At 40.7% G+C, this 25,802-nt stretch overlaps 1 protein-coding gene across 1 annotated transcript in view; it reads left to right on the top strand.

The window, feature by feature from the left end:
- Window positions 1–5,135: 5,135 nt before the first annotated feature.
- PPM1H (protein phosphatase, Mg2+/Mn2+ dependent 1H) overlaps window positions 5,136–25,802 on the top strand; it is a 301,134-nt gene continuing 280,467 nt past the window's right edge. Inside the window, exon 1 of the mRNA XM_081588932.1 lies at window positions 5,136–5,800. Within this exon, the coding sequence (XP_081445058.1) occupies window positions 5,556–5,800 (245 nt within the window). The 5' untranslated portion in view covers window positions 5,136–5,555. The remainder of the gene's footprint in view (window positions 5,801–25,802) is intronic.

Raw genomic sequence — 25,802 nt, forward strand, 5'->3', positions numbered from 1 at the left:
ATAAATCTCCTGGTTCATAAGGAAATTGTTATTTATAAATAAAAGTTTTTGTTTTTTTTTTTTACTGTGGAGAAATAAAATTCTTCTTACTAGTCAAAGATTTCTGGCCAGTACATTACTACATACGAAACCAGAATCTAAAGTAGTTCTGAAGCAAAAGCAAGTTAATGTTAACTATTTTAATATTATATCCTGGTTGATATACATCAGGTTACCGGTTTGCTGTGAAGCAGAAACCCACATGCCTTGATATTATCATTACTATTATTATTATTATTATTATTATTATTATTATTATTATTAGCTGCACCAGGCAGCTTGCAGGATCTTAGTTCCCCAACCAGGGATCATACCCATGGTGCCTGCAGTAGAATTGTGGAGTTCGAACCACTGGATCTCCAGGGAATTCCCATCCATATTATTAACAATCTGGATATTGACTGAAGTTAGCTAAGCATTATCTTATCAAATATTAGAGGTTAAGGAAGTTCTGCTTATAGATAAGACTGATCTTAAGGGATAACTTGAGAAAGAACTTTAAGAAAACAGAAGGTATAAATATAACAGTTTTGGCCATTCAAACAAGTTACATTCTTTTCCAGAATAGATTTTTTTTTTTTTAAAAAAAGAATTAATTTACTGGGAATTCTCTGACAGTCCAGTGGTTAGGACACCATGCTTCCACTGCAGAGGCATAGGTTCAATCCCTGGTTGGGGAACTAAGATCCCCATGCACTGTGGCACAGCCAAGAAAAGAAAGAATTGATTTACCAACTGAGCCCTTTAACTTGCTAGGCATTAGGCTAAGTGCTGGAAATACAAAGATGAGTAAGAATGTTCTTACCTTACAGGATTTCACTGTCTAATGGGAAGACATGGATAAACTGCCAGATACAATTTGAGGAGATATGTACCTGCTGTTGTTGAGAGGGCTGGGTCCTGGAATGGCATTATTCATCCTTCCTGGAGAAGGGATAGGTTACCCACTCCAGTATTCTTGGGCTTCCCTTGTGGCTTCCCTGGTAAAGAATCCACCCACAATGTGGGAAACCTGGGTTCGATCTCTGGGTTGGAAAGATCCTCTGGAGAAGGCAAAGGCTACCCACTCCAGTATTCCTGGCCTAGAGAATTCTATGGACTGTATAGTCCATGGGGTCGCAAACAATCGGACACGACTGAGCGACTTTCACTTTCATCCTTCTTGTGGCCTGACTTGCAAATGAGCTTTCTACTTGAAACCCAAATCTCCTTACTTTAAAAATTTTTGTCCCTATGTACCCTTTACCCAGTTTTCCCCCAATGTTGACATCAAAACTAAGAAATTAACATTCGTACATTGTTGTAGTAGGTTGTGCTCCTTACATCCCCAGTCTAACAGTTCCTCAGGTTTGCCTTGACTTACAGAAATTGGACTCTTAAAAAACAATTTTATACTATTTTTAAAGATTACACTCCATTTACATATAGTATTACTCAGGTGGCTCAGATAGTAAAGAGTCTACCTGCAGTGCAGGAGACCCGGGTTCAATCCCTGGGTCAGAAAGATCCCCTGGAGAAGGGAATGGCAACCCCCTCCAGTATTCTTGCCTGGGAAATCCCATGGACGGAGGAACCTGGTGGGCTGTAATCCATGGGGTTGCAAAGAGTCAGATATGACTGAGCAACTAACACACACACACACATTACAAAATACTGACTTTATTCGACATGTTTTCAAACACATCCTTGTAGCCTATTTTATACCCAATAGTTTGTACCTTCCACCTCGACACTTTGAAGATACCTCTGGTCAGGTATTTTTGTAGAATATTTTTGGCTTGGGTTTGACTCATGTTTTCTCATGACCATACAGAGGTTAAGGATTTGGGGAAGAATACCATGAAGTGATGTGTTAGTTTCATCGTGAAATGTCAGCAGGTATAGGATGTTAACCTTGATCACTTGTTTTAGGTGATGACTGCCAGGTTTTTTTTCTCACTGCAAGTCATTGCATTTCCTTTTGTAATTAATTAATATCTGGGGTTGGGGGGTTTCCTTGATGTTTTGACTGAAGACATCATCCAGACCTTTTTTGTTTTCTCTTGAAAATAGTCTTGTTGCTAGCAAAGAGTCATTGAATAGTCAAAAACATAATATCATAGGCCTAGAAATGAGATTATACTTACACCAAGAATATCCAAATATAAGATCTATGCATCTATCCTGTAAATGAATATTCTACTAAAGGCTTCAAACTCATAATTTTCAGGGGAAAAGAGAATAACAAGAGAGACAAATGAAGGATAATTTTTGATGAGTGGAGCATACACACAGGGTATAACAAACCCATTGATTACTATGCCATTTGATTTAGGGAATAAAAAACTACTTCTAAAGCTGGGAGCACAGATACTACCAAATTTGCATCTGTAATAGGTATGAAAGGTACTTTTTCAGGGGCTTCCCTAAAAGCGATGACTACTCCTATTTTAATGACAATTTACCGCTTAGCTAAAGCACTGATCTTCATGAGTGACATAACTGGGGAGTAAATTATATGGGAAATATTTCTCTGAAAAACCCTAGGATGGGACACCGACCTTAGAGGTGGGTATAAAGATAAGATAGTTGATTAATTAGTTGGCTGTGAACACATACCAAAGAAATTCAAAGGAGAACAGGCATAGGATTCCTGTTTTGCCTGTGGTTAGCAGAACAAAGTTTGCTGTGCACAAAGATATGCCAGAACTTTGCCATGACAGATAACAACCAGATTACAGAGAAACATAAAATAACTTCTTACAAAATGCTGGCTCACAAATATGGCTAATATTACCAAATTTAATTATGATAAATATCCTACTTGACAGAAAAGCCTACAGAAAATATTAACAGTGGTGATTCCCTGGGGAAATGATTTGGTCTTTTACTTTTTTTGTTTACAGTTCTGTACTATTGGACTTTATTTATTGACCGTGATTGGGTACTACTTTTAAATTGAAAAATAAATCCTTTTTCTAGTAAATACCTAAGTAAAGCCTTAGGTAAAGTAAAGCCTCTAGTAAAGCCTTGCCCTAAGGTGAAATGAAGGGAAGAAAGTAGTAAATTCATCTCAATAGAGATTTGTTACTGAAGTATCTATCTTGTAGCTGCTGTTTAGTTGCTCAGTCATGTCTCTTTGCGACCGAGTGGTGTGTAGCCTGCCAGGCTCCCCTGTCCATGGAATTTTCCAGGTGAGAATACTGAATTGGGTTGCCATTTCCTTCTCCAAGGGATCTTTCCAGCCAAGGGATTGAACCTGCATCTCCTGCTTGGCAGGTGGATTCTTTACCACTGAGCCACCTGGGAAGCAGGAAGTATCCATAGGAGGTTGTTAAAAGGTCATTGTTCTACAAGAGCTTGAAAAGGAGATTCTAAGTTTCTATAACTCAGTGGATGCTGGAGCAGGTATTAATAGTTGGTCGGATGTTTAACCACTACATTGATATTTCTCATTTAGAAGCAGTTTACAATGAACAAAGCAAAGATTGAGACGACTTTGGTGGGGGGTGGTTCTTTAGCTTTTGCATCTTTTTCAGTTCTGCTCCCAATTTTAAAATTAGGGAAAGGGGGGCAAGATAAAAAAACTACATTTCTGTTCTGAAAGTCACTCAGTCGTGTCCGACTCTCTGCAACCCCATGGACTATACAGTTCATGGAATTCTTCAGGCCAGAATACTGGAGTGGGTAGCCTATCCCTTCTCCAGCGGATCTTCCTGGCCCAGGAATCTAACTGGTGTCTCCTGCATTGCAGGAGAATTCTTTACCAGTTGAGTACCTCTGAGAAAAGAATTAAAGAATTCATTGACAGGAGTGATATTCACTGAAAGGTTGAATGTTGTTTTTTACATAATCATTTGGTGTATAGCAAACCGAAGTACCTATTCATGAAAAAGCCAAAGGAGAAATTGCCTTAAAAAGTGTAGATACTGAATAAAGGGAATCAGTGAAGTTTACTCAGTCCTCCCCTAAAAGCCAGGATGCTAATTCCTGTTCAAAGAATTTTCTTGCCCTCCAAAACCTGGGCTGCTCTTTCGCCCGCCCCCACTTACTGAGAAAAGGGCCTGTATTCCTTCCCGATTTCCAACTGAGACTTTCAGTGCGTACCTCCACAAGTAACACAGAATCTTGGCAAATTACATGGTAGGTAAACATAGGAGCAGGAAACAGAATAAGTAAACATGAACAGGATACAGCTCTCTTGAAAAAAAAAATATTTTAAGCCAATATTTAACAAACGTTACCCCCTGATGAAGCACATTTATCGATTTTTCACAAACGTTTTGTTTTAATGCAAGATTACCACCAAATGTTATGGTTGCAGACATTTATTCATTTTTACTTTGGCATTTGAATTGCTTTGTTTTTTTAAAATCCCTTCCATTTTAAAGTGTCCTTGGATAATTTTATAACAATGTTTTGAATAAAGAAAAGGCTGCATTAAGTGTATCAATAATAAACAAGGTCAGCTTTGAAAAGATACTCCGGTTTTGTTGCTATGTTGAAGGAAAATGCTTGTATAAACCTATTAAGCAATTAATTACTAGGTAAAACAGTGCTTGCTTCTTATTTCTTAGAGCTCTTTTGTTTTCTTGGCCATCAACCTTACTCTGGTTTCGAAACAGGGTCTGCTCCGGAGATAATGATGCGTGTGGTGGTACTGAAAGAAAAAGAAAAGTAATTCTAGAAATGCTTCGGGAAAAACTTAATGATTTTTGTGCAACCACTGAAGGTTGTTGCTTTTTGCTCCGAAGTCTCTCACACCTGGTGCTCCTCTTTTCCACTCCAGTACCTGGAGCAGCCCCATCGGGATTCCACCTGTCTACCTTTTCCCCTCCAGCGCCCGAAGTTTCCCTTCTTGAAAGCGTAGGCAGCATTCCTCCGCGAGTGGATTCCTCAACTGGCTTTTCCCGGCGGCCCGGCTCCACGTGACCTCCCCTGACACCTGTATCGCCACCGGCTCACAGCGCCCCCCATCCCCTCCGCCAGGTACCGACGGGGCCTGGCGCTCCCTCCCACAGGAGGTCACGGTCCGGGTGCGAGCCTCGCTCCGGCCGGCAGGGGAGGGGCTGAGCCACGGCCCCGGGAGCCGCTGGAGCCCTTGCAGCGGGATTATCACATGACTCGACGGCGGCGGTAGCCGTGGCAGCAGCCGCGCCGGCTCCGCGGGCTTGCTGGGTGGGCTCAGTTCCGCTCACGCAGGAGTCGAGCGCTGCGGGCGGGGAAGGGACCTGCTACAAGCTGCAGCCGCGCAGCCGCTCCCGGAGCGCTCGGCGTCTCCCCCGGCCGGGCCGGGGGTCCGCTCCATGCCGCTCGGTTGCGGAAGTGTAGCGGGGGGAGGCGGCGGCGGCACGAAGCGCGGGAGGCCGGGGCTCGGCCCCCTGCAGCATTAGGCTCTGGGAGTCGCGCGGCGCGCCCCGCGGCCCGGCTGCCCGTGCGCTCGGCGCCCGCCGCAGCCTGCATGCCCCACGCTACGCCTCGCCCGGCCCCCGCCGCCGCCCCCTGCTCGCACCGCTGCTGCCGGGCGCCGGAGTAATATGCTCACTCGAGTGAAATCTGCCGTGGCCAATTTCATGGGCGGCATCATGGCTGGCAGCTCAGGCTCCGAGCACGGCAGCGGCGGCTGCGGAGGCTCGGACCTGCCCCTGCGCTTCCCCTACGGGCGACCCGAGTTCCTGGGGCTGTCTCAGGACGAGGTGGAGTGCAGCGCCGACCACATCGCCCGCCCTATCCTCATCCTCAAGGAGACCCGGCGGCTGCCCTGGGCCACTGGCTACGCAGAGTGAGTGCAGCGACACCGGCGGCGCCCCTGCTCTCCTCGCGGCCCTTCCCCGCACGGTTCCAGCTCTCCTCTCTCCTTGTTCCTCGGCCCCAGGGCCCTCCGCTGGCTGCCGGCGTCCAGGCCGCGGAGGGCACCTCTTAACTTATGCTGGCCATTCCTCTCTTCTCCTCCTCCCCTTTCCCCCAGCCCCAAGGACGCGGCGTCTCCAGCCCAGGTTTGGGTGGTAGATGGGTGGTGGGTGGCAGCGCTGGACCGTGGGAAAGCTAAGGCTGGACGCGGCTGTGAATCCGGGGTGTCACTAGGAAGAAAGTGCGTGAAACAGCCCTGCTGAAGTTTGAAATCTGGTGTCTGTGCGCCCATCCCCCCAAATCTTTGTGCCTCCGCGTGAAGTTTGTGGGATAGAGCTTGGAGAAACTGTCTCTGCGCCGGGGGTTGGGGCGTTGGGGGCGGTTGTCCCGGCGGCCGCGGTCCGGCGCTTGGTTGCACAGCTCAGAAGGTCTGTTTTTCAGACTTCAGCCTAAGAGCTCCTTGGCTTCTCTTTTTGCGGGTGGGAAAACCTTTAGTGAATGCCAATACTGTTTCCCCCAATCCTTGGGGGGGGGGCAACTTCTTCCAGGTGTCTAATGAAAGCGTTTTGGTAATCAGCTTTGGCGATTAAGTGTGAGGTTGAGTGATTTACTATTTCAAGAACCGATTGCGTTACGTTGACCACCTGGAGTGGAACTGGGAAAGGAGAGAGGAAGGATTTTAATGGCCTCCCCACCCCCAGCTCTACAGCTCTTCCATTGAGCGTCTTATGAATGGTAGGATAAGGACTGTTTATTTCCCCTATACAGCGTTATAAAACGGGGAAGTTCAGAAGGTAGAATTTAGGAGACCAGAGTTTCGTGATTAATAATGACTCGGTGGGTGCAAAAGTGCACGCGAAACCTTGCCTGGCACACCTGCCCCTTTTCCTTTAACTCCATCCGCTCTATAATCTTGGCCCTCCCCTGCCGGTGCACAGCCTTGCCCGCTGATTGGTTCACCGGGGCACCAATCGGCTCTCCCGAAGCCGGGCGCTTTGATGCTGACCCTGTACTGGTGGCCCGGATAGCCCCGAGCAGGCGTGATCCCAGACGCTCCGGGTTCCGTGGTGACAGATAGTTTGCAAGACGCTCGTCCGAGAACTCCGAATTCTGTTTTCCTTCCCCTTTCATCATACAGTTGTTTCCCCACGTGCTGAAATAGAAAATATGTATAAATGGCGGTAGGTGACTAGAGGGTGAAAAATAGGAAACAAGTGAGAGTGATGAGTGCTAAAACAATAAAAATTAACCCATAATAAAGGGCAGGCGTGGTAGAGAACATTGGGGTGAGGGAGGTACAAAATATTATTATACCTTTCAGGAGAAAGCTAAAGCAAAAACACTTGTGTGGTTGAAAAGTGCCTTCCAAAGCAGCAAGTACTATTTCCTGACTAAAATACCACCTCGGACTCCGCCAAACCCACCATTTGCTTGGAAGATCATTTGGACTTTTGCAAGGCAAAAATCAACTTGGAGCAAACTTGGTCCTACAGTTCTGTAAAAGGGGCGCTTGTGCCTGTCAAAATGTGTAGGCACCCGTTGTCACTCCAGTGGGTTCACCAAGGCCATGGCATCGAGGTCTGAAGGGCAGAGAGATAAGCAAGCAAGTGGTGAGAAAGTTATGAGAGCTAGGAAGAAAGATGTTAAAGTACAGTGTGGAAGCTACTTGAAACACAGTAAAAGGAGTACCTCAGATAGCAAGAAGGAAGGGGAAGGGGGAAAAAAACGATCAGTTTGAAAATTGTGGCAAGCAGATGATGTACAAAGGGCTATGTAGACTTTAAGGGAATCTGAAATGAGACCCGTGGGAGGAGTTGTACCTCCTCCTCCCGGAGCCACAGCTTCCTTATCTCCAAGAAGCTAATCTTTTCCTTGATTAGAATATAAGGGAGGTTCAGTTGGAAGATTAGAAAGGCCACTGTAAAATGTTTAGTATTTAAAGCTAGTTATGAAATTAATATATACTTGTGAATTCAAGCAAAGACCTGTATACAGATGTAAGCCATCCCCCACCCCCACCTACCCAGACAGTTCTGTGTTTGGGTAGTGGTACCTGCCTTTGTAGACTTAGTTGGATGCACCTATAAATATATATCCTGCTCTTCTTTTTCCTTTCTCAAATAGACTCAAACTAAACATGTTATTCTGTAGTTTCATAAAACACTATGTCATGGACTTTATTCCAAGAAAATAATATAGAATTACCTCATTCTTTTGAAATGTATAGTATGTGTACTATATATACTATTTCATGTACACATACTATACATTTCAAAAGAACATACTATACATTTCATGAATGTATACATACTATACATTTCAAAACTAACTAGCATAATGCTTACTGTTTAGTGATTGTACTGTTTTCAGGTTTATATCATATCCTTTGATTCTCACAACAATCCTGTGAGGTAGGTGCTAACATTTCCATCTAATAGATAAGGTTACAGACACACTGCATGGTTAACCAACTTGTGCAGAGTCTTGTCACCTTAGCAGAGCCTGTATTTGCACTTAAGCGGTATGACTGCAGAGCCCATAACACCAAACTTCCTCCCTGCTCCATGGACTGTAGCCCACCAGATTCCTCTGTCCATGGAATTTTCCAGGCAAAAATACTGGAGTGGATTGCCATTCCCTTCTCCAGGGGGTCTTCCCAACCCAGAGATCTAACCCAGGTCTCCTGCATTGCAGGCAGATTCTTAACCATCTGAGCCACCAAGGAAGCCCAAACTACCTCCCTCCAGTGTGTTACACTATGGCACATCTATCAGTATCCCCGATTAACCACTAACATTGTCTTGCCACTTCCCTTGTGCTGAACTACTTTCTCAAACCTTGAACTATACTTTATCTTCCTGAGACAATACATCCCGAATGATTAAAATGGTTGAAATAGGGAAGGGAAGAGAAAGACAAATAGGAACTGTGGTTATGGTCAGAGGCAGCTGCCAGTATTACTGCCCAGGATCTACTGGGAGGAGGAATTATCTTTGTTTTAGAAGGTACCAGAGAGAGAGAGAATTGGTAAGAAGATTGCTCAGAGTGGGGATCAGAGGGGTGTGAGTCACAGCCTGAATCACAGGTAGTTTGCTTACCGTTCTAGAAAGTGAGCTACTTTGTAAGCCTTCCTGAGGAGGAGGAACTGACATCACTTGGTAACTGAGGAGTTAGAGGAGAGTGAACTCTAATGTTGAACCTTTGTATGGTAGAAAAAAAGAATAAAAGGAGAAATGGTCTAGTTTTTGCAGCTTACTGTTAATCCTTTTCAAAAGGAGTTGCTCTATAGGTTATGTTGTTGTTTAGTCACTAAGTTGTGTACAACTTCTTGCAGCCCCATGGACTATAGCCCACCAGGTTCCTCTGTCCATGAGATTTCCCAGGCAAGAATACTGGAGTGAGTTGCCATTTCCTTCTCCAGGGGATCTTCCCAACCCAGGAATCTCCTGCATTGGCAGGAAGATTCTTTACTGCTGAGCCACCAAGGAAGCTCCTCTATAGGTTATAGAACTAGAGAATTAGCATAAGTGATCCCTGTAAGATTTGGGGATCTAGAAACAGAAAACCCTCTATTCAGTATGTATTGGCACTGTGTTACATGGAATTTCCTGGCTCCTCAGAAAGCCTCCTATTGTGGTTGAAAAGTTTAGCCATTTGTTTCAGGGCTGTCTGTTAGGCTATAAAACAATGCAGTTACAGACAATAATCACTGAGTTAAAATCTTTACGAAAACGTGGATTAGCAAGTTTTATTTTTCAGTTTGGTATTAAATTACTGACTTAGCCTGTTAGACCAGCTCAGACAGAACCATGGGAAGCAATGTTCTGACCCAGAGACCTTATAGGGCAGCTGCTTCCTATCTTTCTTCACAAGTTTAAATACTACCCAAGTGCTACAAGCACCTGGAAATGGGTTCAGTTTTTAATGGATTAGGAGTGCTTTTTGACTTTCCTTCTCTTTGATCTGTTTGCCCAACCTCTTCCCTACTGATGGTCAGTTGGACATAGAGATCCAAGTGAATGTGGAGTTTGTGCTTAAAACTACAACAGTAGATAATGCCAGAGAATGTGCAGTGCTCTATGAAACCATCATATTCAAGTTTTATCAATGATAGATTTCTTTGCTTGTACAGGAAGAATAAACCATAGTTACAACATCATTTTACTTAGATTATAGCTGTATACCTATTATTTTTCTTACGAAAGTGCCCCAGACATGCGTATTTAAAGAAAGCTACTTTGAGAGCTTCTGTTAAGTGTACATTATATAAGTTCTTTTTGTCTCATGAAGGTAGTGAAAATGTTGGTGAAATAACCTTATTTAAATCCAGCAAACAGCCCACAAGTATTTGGATTTAGTTTGGAATCTGTAGGCTGTTCCATCTCCCAGTCATGGGCCCTAATTAGCAATTACAAATAAATCACATTAGTTAGCTCTGTAGAGGTCATGACAGAGAAACCACTATTTCTCCCTGGCCCCGAAGCTCAGAAATCCCCTGGCCTTTGTTTTCCCTTCTGACCTCTACACCCACCCCTCTTACACCTGATAGCCGAGCTCCTCCCTGGGAACTTCCTCTTTGACTTTTGTAACTGAAGAAACTTTAGGTTCTCTACTTCTTGTTGGATAAGGGGGGAAAATGAATGGGGTGTACTGTTGGGGGGGGGGATTGACTTAACAGAGCTCTCCTTAGCAGTTTTCTGAAGATCGGTGCAAAGTAGTCTAAAATATTTCATCTACCTTTCCACTAACCTGCAGAAAGTATTAATTTCCTACTTTAAAGCAGGTGGCTAAGCTCTCTTCCATTTTTCAGATTATAATGAAGTCATTTCCTCTGGGGTGGAGCTCCTGGGCTGTTCCTTTTCTTAGAAAAATGGCTCCACTTCATCAAAGACTAGTGATGCTCCAGACAGAAGATTTAATTCTTGTGAGAGATTGTGTTTATCCTGTGTTTCAGCCCCAGTTAGACAGACATCATCTCTGACTTTGTTCCACCACACAGTGCTTCCTTGTTATGGTTACATCCAGGTGCTATGCTTAGTTGCTCAGTCCTGTCCTATTCTTTGTGACCCCATGGACTGTAGCCCTCAAGTCTCCTCTGTCCGTGGGGATTCTCCAGGCAAGAATACTGGTGTTGACTGCCATGCCCACCTCCAGGGGATCTTCCCCAACCCAGGGATCGAACCCAGGTTTCCCGAATTGCAGGCAGACTCTTTACTGTCTGAGCCTCCAGGGAAGCCCAGTTACATCAATATTGGCTGATAATTTAAAGCTGACTGCATAATAGAATTGACTTCTAAAAATGTGTTATTCTAGACAATTTTAAAAATTAACATATAATTGACATATACTGACTTCAAATGTACAACATGATGATTCAATACATGCATGTACTATGAAATGATCACCTGTCACTTCAGCCATGAGATAGGCAACACCCATCAATACCCACAGATACAATTTTTTTCTTGTGAAAACTTTAGTAACTTTAAAATAAACAGTACAGTGTTATTAACTATAGTCACCATGCTGTACATTACATTCCCAAGACTTATTTTATAACTGGAAGTTTGTACAATTTGACCACCTTCATTTCAGGCCCTGTCTGTGGCAGCCATCAATCTGTTCTCTATGAGTTTGGTTGTTTCTTTTCTAAGATTCTAAATATTAGTGAGATCATATGGTGTTTGTCTTTCTCTGAATTATTTCATTTAATATAAGGCACTAAGGTCCATTCATGTTGTCGCAAATGGTAGGATATCCTTTTTTGTGGCTGAGTAATATTCCATTTTAAATATATATATATATATATGTTTTATATATATATATATATATCATATTTTCTTTATTCATTCATCTATCAGTTGACACTTAGGTTGTTTCCATGTCTTGGCTGGTATAAATAATGGTGCAATGAACTTGGAAATGTAGATACCTTTTTGAGTTAGCATTTTGTTTCCTTCAGATAAATGCTTACAGGTGAAGTTGCTAGATCATATAATAGTTCTGTTTTTAATTTTTTGAGAGACCTCTCTACTGTTTTCCATCTTGGTCTCGATAATTTACCTTCCCATGAATAGCGCACAAAGGTTCCCTTTTTTCCACATCATTATCAGCACTTGTTATTTGTCATTTTTTTGATAATAGCCATTCTCAGAGGCGTGAGATGGTATTTTATTGTGGTTTTGATTTGCATTCCATTCATGATGAGTGATACTGAACATTTTCTCGTGTACCTGTTGGCTACGTGTATATCTTTGGCAAAATGTATCTTCTGCTCATTTTAAAAATTAAGGATTTTGGGGTTTTTGTTTGTTTTGCTATTGAATTGTATAAGTTCTTTATATATTTTGGATATAAACTCCTTATCAGATATATGACTTGCAAATATTTTCTCCCATTCAGTAGATTTTTTATTTTACTAATGGCTTCCTTTGTTGTGCAGAAGCTTTGAGTTTGATGTAGCCTGTTTTGTTTATTTTTACTTTTGTTACCTTCGGTTTTGGTGTCAGATCCAAAAAAATCATTACTAAGATCAATGTCAAGGAGATTAGTGCCTATGTTTTCTTCTAGGAATTTTCATATCTTACATTCAAGTCTTTAATCCATCTTATGTTAATTTCATATATGATGTAAGACAGTAATCTAGTTTTTCTTTTACCTGTGTTGTCCATTTCCCCCAACACCACTTATTGAAGAGGCTGACCTTTCCCCGTGGTATATTCTTGGTTGTTTTGTCCTAAACTAATTAACCATATAGTTGTGAGTCTGTTTCTGGACTCTCCACTCTGTTCCATTGATCTGTGTGTGTCTGTTTTCATGCCAATACCCTACTGTTTATATTACTGTCACTTTAGCTTTCAATCTGGAAGTGTGATGCCTCCAGTTTTGTTCTTGTTCAAGATTTCTTGGTTATTTGAGGTCTTTTGTGGTTCCATACAAATTTTCGGATGGTTTGTTCTATTTCTGTGAAAGATGCCATTGTAATTTTTATAGGAATTGCATTGAATCTGTAGATTGCTTTGGGTAGTGTGTACATTTTAACAAAATTCTTTCAACTTGTAATCATAGAATATCTTTTCATCAACTTGTAGTTTCTTCAACTTAAGTTATTAGTGTCTTATAGTTTTTAATGTACAGGTCTTCCACATCCATAGTTAAATTTATTCTTAGGTATTTTTTTGATGCAGTTGTAAATGGAATTGTTTTCTTAATTAAAACATTTTAAAAATAAGTTAATTTAAGAATTAAGTGTCTTTATGATTTTCTCTGATTTGCCTAATTTTAACAGATGACTGATAATTTTTCCCTTGAATTTATGAGATTTTCCCTCAGGAAATAAATAATATTCAGCTGCTCGCTTTGTTTTTCTCATCCAATCAATAAAATCATGGCATTCCTATGCTGGGTCCATAATTATGACATAGTCATCATCCTGAAGAGAAGTTTATGGCATAGTCTTTCCCCCTTTAGAGTTATTCTTTGAAATTAAGTTGAAATGAAATCATGTATTACGATTATAAGAGACCAAAACTGAGGGGTGAGGGAAGTTGTTTGTTTTGTTTTGAATGTCTTAATGCTTCTGGGAAATTTCAAACCTCAGTATTTGGAGCCTTCAGGTCACACTAGGGAAGCAAATTGTTCTTTTCAGCAAGTATTATGATTAGGTGCCAAGGTCTCTGTACCTGAAGGTCCCAAGACCTTTATACATACCTGTACAAAGATATGATTAAAGAAGAAATTATCCTGTTACTTAAAATGGTAAGAAAGACTTGATTCAAGACTGTTGGCAGTAGGGACATTGTAATGAGGAGAGAGATAAGATTAAACTCCCAGTACAGTAAAGACAGCTGGAAATTTATAACCGAAGAGTGGAGCGATGAGGTCAGTGGATGGAAAATTACTAAGAGGAAGCATCAAGGGTAGGGGGATTCTTGCCGAAGGTCAAGACAGGAGATGAGGACATTGATCAGAAATCAAGGGTGACCAGATTTGACTGCTAAGTGAGGACATAAAAAGCCAAATTTCTTATCTCCTATACTAACATTTTATGAAATAAAGGATATTTTGAACCAGAAGTGTAGAGACATACAATCTCAGAAAGAAAAAAAAAAGTTTTTAGTTTCTTAGAAAATGCTATGCTCCTATTTTTCTCATTTTTCACAGACTCAAAACCATGTATTTTACTTGTTCTGGAGGATTCCCAAGGCCCTTTCCAGTTTTAAACTCTGTGAGTTCCTGGGGTTAGGCTGAGAACCAGTCTTCCCTTCCAGACTTAGGTTTTTCCCATGGGGCCTGCTGTCTCCTTCACTGTGATTTTAATTTTGAATAATTTTCCTCCAGCATTGTTATGAAAATTTTCAAACATCCAGAAAACTTGAAACCATTGTATACTTAGCACACATATGCCCACCATCTAGATTCCAAAATACCCATTTTGCTATATTTGCTTAATCATTTGTCTATCCATCAATCCATTCTTGTTATTTTTTTTTTAATTCTTTATTTGTTTTGGTTGGTGCACACGGGCTTTCTCTAGTTGTGGTGAACAGGGGCTTCTCATTGCAGTAGCTTCTCTTGTTGCAGAGCACAGGCTCTGTGGTGCATGGGCTTCAGGAGTTACAGCACCCAGGCTCAGCAGTTGAATCTCAGGGGCTCTAGGGCAGGCGGCTTCATAGTTGGGGCACACAGGCTCAGTAGTTGTTGCTTACAGGCCCTAGAGTGTGGGCTCAGTAGTTGTGGTTCATAGGCTTTGTTTTCTCCAAGGCATGTGGAATCTTCCTTGACCAGGGATTGAACCCAAGTCACCTGTGTTGGCAGGCAGGTTCTTATCCACTGTACCACTGGGGAAGTCCCATTCTTGTTATTTTTTAAGTGTATATTTCCTTTAGTCCAGTGGCTTTGATTCATGCTATTAAGTTATTTTCCACAGTAAATTAAAAAATAGGTTTGAGTAGCTTTGACTTTCTCAGTGGAGAAAACCACCAAACCATCAGGTTCTCATCCATGTAAGGCGGGGGGACCCCAGACTGAACTTCTACATTGGTGCCCTGCAAAAATGCTCACTTAGTCCATACACTTTCCATAACTTAACACTCACCCAAAAGAGAGTTTTATGTGGGGTCAAATTGAAAAGCAGAAATAGATGACACATCTCTTTGATGTGCTCTTGTTCAATTAAATCAATAGGAAAAATTGGTTTAAAACTTGAGTCACTCCTCTTTTCAGCTGGTAGTCAGGCAGGTCAATATTAACTGAGGAGCACTGTTGAGAAAAGATTTCAGAATCTGTAGCCTGAAAAGTGCTTCTGAATAAGAAAGACTCCATTGAGCTATGTTTACCTTACTTCTGAAGTAGATGTAATCCACTAGCTGGCTTAGGGAAATTAAAGTACCTGCTTACTTGCTCTTTTTCTGGTGTGGAATGTGAATCCATGGCGATTTCTTTGTTATACTATTTCTGACTTAGTTTTTTTCTGAATGACTGTAAAATTTAAATGTTTCCCTATATTTTCTTTCTATGTTATTAATGAGAAAAAATATTACTGCTAAGTTGCATTTGTAGAGGTCTGTACGACCCCATGGACTGTAGCCTGCTAGTCTCCTCTATCCATGAAATTTTCTAGGCAAGAAGACTGGAGTGGGTTGGCATTGCCTCCTTCAGGGAATCTTCCCAACCCAGGGATCGAACCCGAGTCTCCTGCACTGCAAGCAGATTCCTTACTTGCTGAGCCATCAGGGAAGCCCCATAGTCCCTGCCATGTATATTTAAATATAAGCACTTGTTATCCATTTTAATAAAAAGAGAATGAACCCCAGAGAGAACTTATGTTACTTTAGAATCTCATGCAGTCGCATGATCCTAGTGACCATGGCTGAATCATTGAACCTGACCATTCGTTGTGTGAAATTATTCATTAATGGATGTCATATTCTCATAAATAAAATGCCACAGAAGAGAGTATAATATATTTTGTTACTAAGAGGAAACGAATAACATCTAATCTCTAGGCGACTTAAAATTCCATAAGGACATATTAATTAGCACATCAAATTTTATATGAAAGGATGAGTTTCAAAGCTTTTGAATAGTTCTATTGAGTATAATACACTGTTGAGTATAATACACTTTTAAAAAATTAACTTTCATAACATATGTGCATTTCCTATGTTTAAAAGTCCAGGCATTTTCAAAATTACCATCATTTCCTAACTTCAAATAGCCCCCCCCCACCATTTTAATGTTTTTGGAAACCCTGTAAGTCTTAAAACCACTTAATAGTTCTTTCTCATAGTTCATGAAAGTCTGTTCATTTTACCTAGTAGTGTTTTTCTAAAGTGAATAAATAGTTTATGTGTTTTACTATTAACAGCTACTTAAACATGGGGAAGTAACCTGAGAAATTTTAAATACTGGGGCTCAAATCCTGAGTCACGTTTGATGAGACAGTCCCTTTTAACATTTATTTTGGGAGTACTGTTGTGCTCAGTTTTGTCCCACACTTTGCTACCCCATGAACTGTACCCCTCCAGGCTCCTCTGTCCATGGTATTCTCCAGGCAAGAATACTCGAGTGTTAGCCATTCCCTTCTCCAGAGGGTCTTCCCGACTCCAGGATCGAACCCGGGTCTCCTGCATTGGCAGACAGATTCTTGACCACAGAGCCACCTGTGCAGGAGATGCAGGTTCAGTTCCCCTGGAGAAGGGAATGGCTACCCACTCCAGTATTCTTGCCTGGAGAATCCCATGGACAGAGGAGCCTTGCGGGCTGAAGTCCATGGGGTGACAAAGAGTCAGACATGACTGAGCATTGCACACACATTGGGAGTTCTGTTACCTAAGTTCTTAGTTTTTACTTGAGCACAATCAAGTTTGAATGGAATGTTTCAAGTTAGTGAACTTGGGGGGTCAGCAAGGCCAGCTGCGTGGGCTCCTGCAGGGGCATCTTGGGGAATTCGTGCCTTGGCATCTTGGACTAGTCAGGTCTCATGGAGCCTTGCTGGCTGGCTGGGCTGTGTAATGAAAGTTGCAGGGCTCTAGGGCCAGCAGAGTTCAATTATTTGCCAGTCGAGAGGACCAAAGTGATTCGTGCACTCTGTAGTCCTTTCAGGGAGTTGACAAATAGACATTTAAGCTATTGAAAACTGGTGCATCTCTACCAGGTAACTTTTTTCATATAAGCATAGGATGGGGAAAATATCTCAAGTGAAACATTGATTTTTTTAAATAAAAGTGCTGTGCATTATTGAAAGGCTATATTTAAGTAGTCTGCCACAATCTGCTAAATAATCATTCTTTGCCTTTTTGAAAAGGCAAACATTGACAAGTTATATTTAGAACACACAACTGGCAAAAATAAAAGAGAAAATAAATGCTTAGCAGGAAACAGATTTTTAGGTAAGAGAAATATGAATAGCTCATAGGAAGATGTGAGGGGATGGAGGGAACCAAATTGGTATTACTACAGAAAGAACTATTAAGCGGGGTGTTTTGTTTTGTTATTGTTGGTTTGGGGCCTCAGCACACCACTTTCAGGATCTTAGTTCCCTCACCAGGGATCACACCTGTTCTCCCTGCAGTGCAAGCACTGAGTCTTAACCCCTGAACCACTAGGGGAGCCCATTGTTTTCTTTTTTTTTGTTTTTATAAGAGGAAATAGCCACAGTATTTTGTTGCAAATAAATAGCCTATGAGGATGAACTCTAAAATATATGTTTGGAAAAACTGAGCAATTTTTTCAGCCCTTTAGGACAGCTTTTACCCTGTAAAGTAGGGTTTAGAACAGAGCCAAAGAGCCAGATTAGATGGGCTCTTGGCACCCTGCCCTGTGATTATTAATAATGCGGCCATGCTGCCTGGTTGTTAGAACCAGGTGTCCAGAGTTGGGCTGGTGATTCAGTGCAGCAGCAAATGGGAAGAAAAGAAGAATTGGCAACCCCGACTATAGCAGCTTGTGTTTATTTTTTAAAATACTAGGTGCTCAGATGGGGATTGCAGGGGCCTATTGTTGAACCCCTGCCCCGCCTCCTCTCTCAGTGCCCCTGGTCATCAGGTCAGTACTGACAGTGCCACTTGGCCACGCTGGCTGGTTCCCACCTCGCATACCATCTGCAGCCCTGCCCACTGCCTTGCCATCCTCTGGGACACCAAGGGGTGTCATTGGTCTCTGGGGGCCGCTGAAGATTCCTTCCAGTCTTGGTTCCCAACCTTCTCGCTATTACAGACCCTTTTATTTATTTTCTTGGATGGATCCCTTGTGGAGGATTTTATCTAGCAAGCTGTATAAAATAAATATTGCTGCCCCTTAAATTTTTTTTAACCAGGTGCAATATTTTCTAATCAGTAGGAAGGGTGGGTGTGGTGATGATTGCAATGAACTGCTAGCATTTGAGTCAAATGCAAAGGATTAACCATTGTTTTATTACTGTATGAGTCCTTACTATCCACAACCTATTTTTCATTAGCTTTTTCCTCTTCAATACTTAAAATAGCTTAGGTCTGTTACTGCTTCCTTCCCTGATGATTTTTTTTTTAATGTGGACAATTTTTTGAAGTCTTTATTGAATTTGTTTCAATATTGCTTGTTTTATGTTTTGGTGTTTTGGCCGTCAGGCCTGTGGAATCTGGGTTCCCTGACCAGGGACTGAACCCACACCCCCTGCATTGGAACGTGAAGTCTTAACCCCTGGACCGCCAGGAAAGTCCTCCCTTCCCTCATTCTTAAGAAGCCTGGACCGTGCTGGAACTCTGCTGACAGGCTTGGCTTTTGTACCTCTGGGTTTTCAGCTCATATTCATGTTGAGATTATTTTGTTTGGGATTCACATGTGTAGCACATTACTTCAAAGTCCCCGATATCCTTTTCCTTGTTGAAAAACGATGTTTTAATAGTTTATTTTCTTAGCTCACAAAGTGCTGCAAGTTACCTGAAAAGTCTGATGTTTGTCAGCTGTAAATTTAATTAAACTCCTGCTGAGAATACTTTTATTTTCTAACAGAGTTTTGACCCTTGGGCAAAAGTTGATCTTGAAACAGTTTCTATCATCCACTGACTGTGGGTGAGAAGAACTTAAAAACATCTTTAAATGTCTTCTAACCTGCCAAGGTGGTGAAAGGCATTCATCAGTCAGGAACACAGAATTAATATTTTTATAATGATATATTCTTTTCTCTTATTGCAGAATTGATAGGTGTTCATTGCAGGCACTTTCAAAGTCTAAGTACTATGAAAAACATAAACATTACTTATAAATTCTATCACTCATAATTATCTTTAATTGGTTATTTGTATCTCTAAAGTACATTTGTATTTGTTTACAAAATGGGATAATTCTACATACTGAGTAGTAGTTTTTTCACTCGAAATGGAGTTACTGGAGTGACTATCTCCTCATGTCAATAAATATTGTACTCTGTTGTTTTAAATAGTTACATTGTATTCCATTTATGATTTTAACATACATTTTTCTTGGGTGGTAGCCAGTTTTTTTTTTTTTTTAACTACTAAAACAGTCCTGGAATGAATAGCCTTATAGCTAAAACTTTGTTAAACCATACTTTTAAAAGTGGCATTTTCTTCTGGGGAAAGTGTTCAAATTGGACTTCTCCAGTATTTCTAGTGACTTCAGTAGTTTGAAAATATCAGCATTCAGTGTGAATATTGCTTCATCGTTCATTGTCATTTCAGTGACGTTGAAATGTCGTTTATGTCCTTTATTTTAAAGTACTTTACCTAACTAATGTTTTTGTTGATCCAGACTTCTTTTTCAGATTTAGGATTAAATTATGAGGTTTAGAAAAGTAACCCTTAAGGACTAGTTTAAAACCCTACTCTGAGGAACTGCTCAATGCTTTTGTCTGTCTTCAGAGCTAAGGCACTCATTGGCTGTCATGCATGTGAAGGATAAATGATGACATCTCTTGTTTTTAACTGTTTAACTTTTCATGGATAATCTTGAGGGCATGGGCATCATCATATACATTTTAATTCCTTTAATACTTGATACAGAGTTGTATACATTAATGCTCAAATATATAGACCAGAAATAGTGGGGACATAATCAGTATAGTTCTTTTAATGTCAAATGAAGCAAAGATCACCTTTGTTCTATAGGCTGATTTCAAATTATGAGCGCAACACCTGGGAATATAACAGTTATCACAATATTTACAAATTTCAGACATTAATCTCTGAACATTAGTAAGTGTTTATTGGAGACATTGCATCATATTCCCTGCATCTGGACTGCGTAGTGAGGAAACAGGGAAAAAGTACATCTAGCTTTCTGACTCTTAGCTGGAGGTAAGCAGTAAGAACAGATTCTTCTAAAAAAAGTAGATTCCTTGGTATATGAGTGGCTGGAAATGGAAGTCTGTTTGTATGGATACTGAATTAGGAAGCCCACTAAGTTTCTGAACATTATCCATCCTTTCTCTGCTGTCTCATCTGCTCAGCTTTTTTTTTTTTCCCCCTTTCCTTCATTTTTTTTCCTTCATAGTTTATTTTGGGAGGTGGAGGTAGGGATTTGGTGTATTCATAAGATTCCTATTCATTAATCCTTTCTCAGTGCACAAGCTAAAGCATTATTGAATTAAGCACAATCTGTTAATATGATTGAGTTCACCTATGGATTATTTGTGCTGAACCTTACACTTTTTGTTTGATATGAAAACTCAAAGTCATATAAAGTAATTGGTCCATTTCCCTCTGTCCAACCCCCACCCAATATCTTCTTATTTAAAATTATGTGTGTATACACCAGTTAGAAGAAAGAAATTTCTGTACTAAAATTTAATTTCATTAAATCCTACTGCTAAACTGGTATTGGTTCCCAAGTTGATCCTAAAGAGTTTTTGTTTTTGTCAGCTATACAGGCTCAGAGATAGTGTGGTTTCAGTTCCAAACCATTGCAATAAAGTGAATATCACCAATAAAGTGAATTACATAAATTTTTTGGCTTTCCCAATGCGTATAAAGTTTATGTTTACACTATATTGTAGTCCACTGAGAATATAATGTAGAATTATGCCTGAGAAAAATGGACACACTTTAGGTTAAAAAATTTTTTATTGTTAAAAAATGCTAACCATTTGTGAATTGTAATCTTTTTTGCAGTAGTAGCATCAAAGATCATGATAGCTAATATAACAATAATGAAAAACATTGAAATATTGCAAGAATCACCAAAATGTGACACAGAGATATGAAGTGAGCAAATGCTGTTAGGAAAAATGGCACCGATAGATTTGCTTGATTCAGGGTTTACATTTCAATTTTTTTTTTTTAAAGGCAGTATCTCTGAGACAGTAAAATGAATACAATAAAATGGGGTATGCTTGTATATATATATATATTTACTGTATTGGGAAATAAAACTGAGAAATTTTTACAAATAGTTATAAATTCAGTTAAAAATTAACATGGAAACATTTTAAATAAAAAATACCGTTTTTTCAGAACAACCCAATTTAGTAAGAAGGGCGGCATCATTGTACACTTACAGGTCCATTTGACTGACTGCTCTGTGACTCAGTCATCTCCGACTCTTTGTGACCCTATGGACTGTAGCCTGCCAGGCTCTTCTATCTGTGAGATTCTCCAGGCAAGAATACTGGAGTGGGTTGCCATTTCCTTTTCCAGAGAATCTTCACTATCCAGAGATCGAACCTTTGTCTCCTGTGTTGCAGGTGGATTTTTTTTTTTACCCCTGACCCATGGGGGAAGCATCTGCCTTAATAGAAGACAACTGGATTCTTATCTGCTTCTGCATTTAATCAGTTGTACTATCACACTCATGAGTAAACTCCACTCATATTCATGAGAGAATGAGAGTGAAAAGGAAAGTAACATCATAGCATTATAATGAAAATAATTTTGACCTCATGTATCCCTTGCAAAGGTCTTGGAGATCCCAGGGGTTCCAACCATACTTTGAAAACTGCCCATGTGGAGAATAAACAGCATAACTTTCTGTCTTTTTGAACTGTGTTTTACAAATAGAAAACTATAGAGCACTTTTAAAAGTTCCGGTGGAATGTCGAGCTTCCACTTGCGACGTGAATGTTTGTACTGATTCAGGAGTACACTTTTTCACACTGTCTGTGGTCTTTGTTTCAGACGGTAGAGTGCTTGGCTCCTTGTATCATTTGTTGGGGCTGTTTAAGACTATTAGACAATCAAGGGGGTCAGGATTGTCCGCCTTTAATAGACAGTGAAAACAACAGGGGCCAGAATTTGCTAGGGTTAGGGCTGAAAGTACAAATCTTTGAGCAGTTTAGGTTTACGACAATTCTGGGATTATTTAGTAGTGGATTGTACTGGTTTTCTTTGTACCATTTATCATAGATTTGCTGTATGCTTCACATGGGCTAAGGCACAAAAGATACAGAGATTTTAAGAGGCTCGCATTTTTTTCCCTGATGGCTCAGATGGTAAAGAATCTGCCTGCGATGGGGGAGACCCGAGTTTGATACCTGGGTCAGGATGATCCCCTGGAGATGGGAAAGGCTGCTCACTCCAGTATTCTTGCCTGGAGAATCCCATGGACAGAGGAGCCTGGCAGGGTACAGTTCATGGGGTCGCAAAGAGTTGGACATGACTGAGCGACTAACACACATTCTTGTTGGGAAGAAAAGATTAAAACCTAAGCTTAGTTTGACAGAGGGATAGCATGATGCTGGGGGTGTTGTGTACCTTGAAGAGACAGCTTGAGGTCACCCTGGCTCTTCTGCCCAGCTCGTGGCTTCACAAGCTGGTTCACTTTTTTAGTTCTCAGTGAAGACATTGACAGTCCTTTCCAGCTCTGAAGTGCTGAGGGAGTAACAAGCATAACAGAGGTTGTGCACTGATAAGTTAATTTCTACTGACTTGTACTTATATACAGTTCATAAAAGTTAGTGCTTTTTCATTTATCTTGTTTGTATTATCATAAAATCTCTGGAGGATCTGTTGGCTGATTTGCATGTTAGCAGAGGCAGTAATAAGTTGAAAATCTAATTACATGTGATTTAATTGATGAAGGTGAAAGAAGAGAGTGGAAAAAGCTGGCTTAAAACTCAGCATTCAAAAAACTGAGATCATGGCATCTGGTCCCATCACTTTTTATGGCAAATAGATGGGGAAAAAGAGTAAATAGTGTCAGACTTTATTTTCTTGGGCTCCAAAATCCCTGCAGATGGTGACTGCAACCAGGAAATTAAAAGATGCGTGCTCCTTGGAAGAAAAGCTATGACAAATCTAGACAGCTTATTAAAAAGCAGAGACATCACTTTGCTAATAAAGGTCTGCATAGTCAAAGCTATGGTTTTTCCAGTAGTCATGTATGGATGTGAGAGTTGCACCCTAAAGCAGACTGAGCGCCAAAGAATGGTGCTTTTGACTTGTGGTGCTAGAGAAGACTCTTGAGAATCCCTTGGACAGCGAGATCCAACCAGTCAATCCTAAAGGAAATCAACCCTGAATATACATTGGAAGGACTGATGCTGAAGCTTCAATACTTTGGCTCCCTGGTGCAAAGAGCCAACTCTTTCAAACAGACCAGATGCTGGGAAGGATTGAAGGCAGGAGGAGAAGGGAGCGACAAAGAATGAGATGGTTGGATGGCATCATCGACTTAATGGACATGAGTTTGAGCAAACTCCGGGAGATGGTGAAGGATAGAGAAGCCTGGCGTGCTGCAGTCCATGGGGTCGCAAAGAGTCAGACGCAACTGAGTGACTGAAATGAAAGATTCAAACTTCTGAATATAACAGCCTGGTAAACCCAGGATGGTGGAATGGAGGTTAAACTTCTTGCCTGGAGGATCACCTTTCATCCCTAAATCCTGTGCAGCAGAGGGGTGAGCACCAAGCACAGACTGTAACATTGTTTCTAGAACAAACAAGCATCCTAAACAAATAGCTTATCCTGGATTAAAGAGACTCAGTTTTTAGGCTCCCCCCATCCAGTTCTTTGAGAGTGATAATGCAGTTACTGTATCTGTTCAGAAAAGTTTCTGTTTGAATTTTTTGTCTAGAAGGATACATTTTTATCAGTGAGATAAAACTAATAATGGTGATGATTTCAGCATAATTGGTTCCTATTCCACTCTGGGATGTCCTTTTTAAAGGCACGATTCAGTTACAGTCAAACTATTATTTTGTAAAGTATGTAGATGTCTGAATAGAGTATATGAAAAGTTGACAAATGAAATTGGATGAAACCTACTGATGCTTTCCAGAAAAAAAAGGAATGAAGGTCACAACCAGTGTTGAGGTTAGTCCCTCTGGTTAGCCCCAAGTTTCCTGAGGGTGGGTGACCTGAGGACATCACCAGTGCTCTCAGAATTGTGCTGTCACTTGGTGCAGAGTTAATGTCCTCTACTTTGGCAGTTAAATTGCTGTGGAAAGCAGCTGTACTTGATGCAATTTAAATCAATATCTTGTACTCGTATGTGGCCCTGCAGCCACTGTAATCACTCGACTCTTGTCAGCAGCTCTGACCTAAGAGTAAAGGACATGGTATCTTGCCTAAGATTTGGTTTTGAAAACTTGTAGTACTCTTGCCTGGAAAATCCTATGGACAGAGGAGCCTGGTAGGCTGCAGTCCATGGGTTCGCTAAGGGTCAGACACGACTGAGCGACTTCACTTTCACTTTTCACTTTCATGCATTGGAGAAGGAAATGGCAACCCACTCCAGTGTTCTTGCCTGGAGAATCCCAGGGACTGGGGAGCCTGGTGGGCTGCCGTCTGTGGGGTCGCACAGAGTCGGACACGACTGAAGTGACTTAGCAGTAGCAGCAATCAAATTATATTTTAAAAGCACTGGAAAGCTGACTACTTAAAATTTGTTCCTGCAGGACATAATTTCCCAGTGTTGAGAATAGTTCTGTTAGTCAATATTGGTTCTTTGTGAGTTGAATATGCTACATTTTTCTGTAGTGGAGGATAAGTACAGTGGTAGGTTCATTTCAGATGTCAAGTGACCAACTGCTAGCATCAATAGCTCTTTGAAGGTCGTCAGGGGTAAGTGGCTAGGGATGAGTGGCTGGATCATTACCTGCTTCAGCTTCCTCTCTGTTGTGCTTTTTGATACTCTAAGAGGATTGATTTACTTTCTGTATCTTTGTTCCTGACAGAATTGCTTCAGCATCCATTTCTATAGTAGGGCTATTCCAGTTTAAATAGAAACCATTCAAAACAGTATGTATCACTAATTTTTCTCACAAGAAACACATACTCTTAGTTTTTGAACTTAAATTACATGTCTTTTCCTGGGATATATTTATTTTTACCATATCTCAAAGCAGGATTTTACCTCATCTGTAAAGCTAATTTTGCACTATTATTAGGAAACAAAGTAATTTAGTTGTTCTGTTCCTTAAATGTAATGGGTTAGTTATTTATAAACTGAAGGGTGAGTTAGCTGCATTTTATACCATATGGCATTTAAGCTTTTTAGAATCTGTTATGGGATACACACCAAAAACAAAACAAAAAATGTTTAGATTGTGTTATGTTAGTAAAATAGTTCTTTTCTTTAATAAACATAATTTTAACAACCTATGGTCAGTAATGCCTACTATAATAAGCCATAACAGATTCAAGTAAAACTTAGACTATTTCAGCTAGGTTGGCAGGAAACATTAATTCAGTTTTCAGTCAGTTGACATTTATTAAACTCCACTGAATGTGAAGCTCTAAAAAAGCTTCCACTATCTTCAAAGAGTTCACAGGTTAGCAGGGGAAATAGTAGATGTCTAGCCATAATACAGTGAACTCCTGGGATAAAGAAATTGAACAAAGGCATTAGGAACTCAGCAGGGAGTTGACAAAGCTGACACTGGTTTAATTCTTGAGGAATGGGTTTTGGATGGAGGAGACATATGAAGGAGACAACAAGGAGAGTAAAAGCATGATGGTATGCAAGTGGATATTTCTGGGAACTAGAATTATCTTTTG

This window comes from Giraffa tippelskirchi, chromosome 4 (assembly GCF_054371585.1).
Source record: "Giraffa tippelskirchi isolate mGirTip1 chromosome 4, T2T-mGirTip1v1.2.pri, whole genome shotgun sequence".
Classification (NCBI taxonomy): domain Eukaryota; kingdom Metazoa; phylum Chordata; class Mammalia; order Artiodactyla; family Giraffidae; genus Giraffa; species Giraffa tippelskirchi.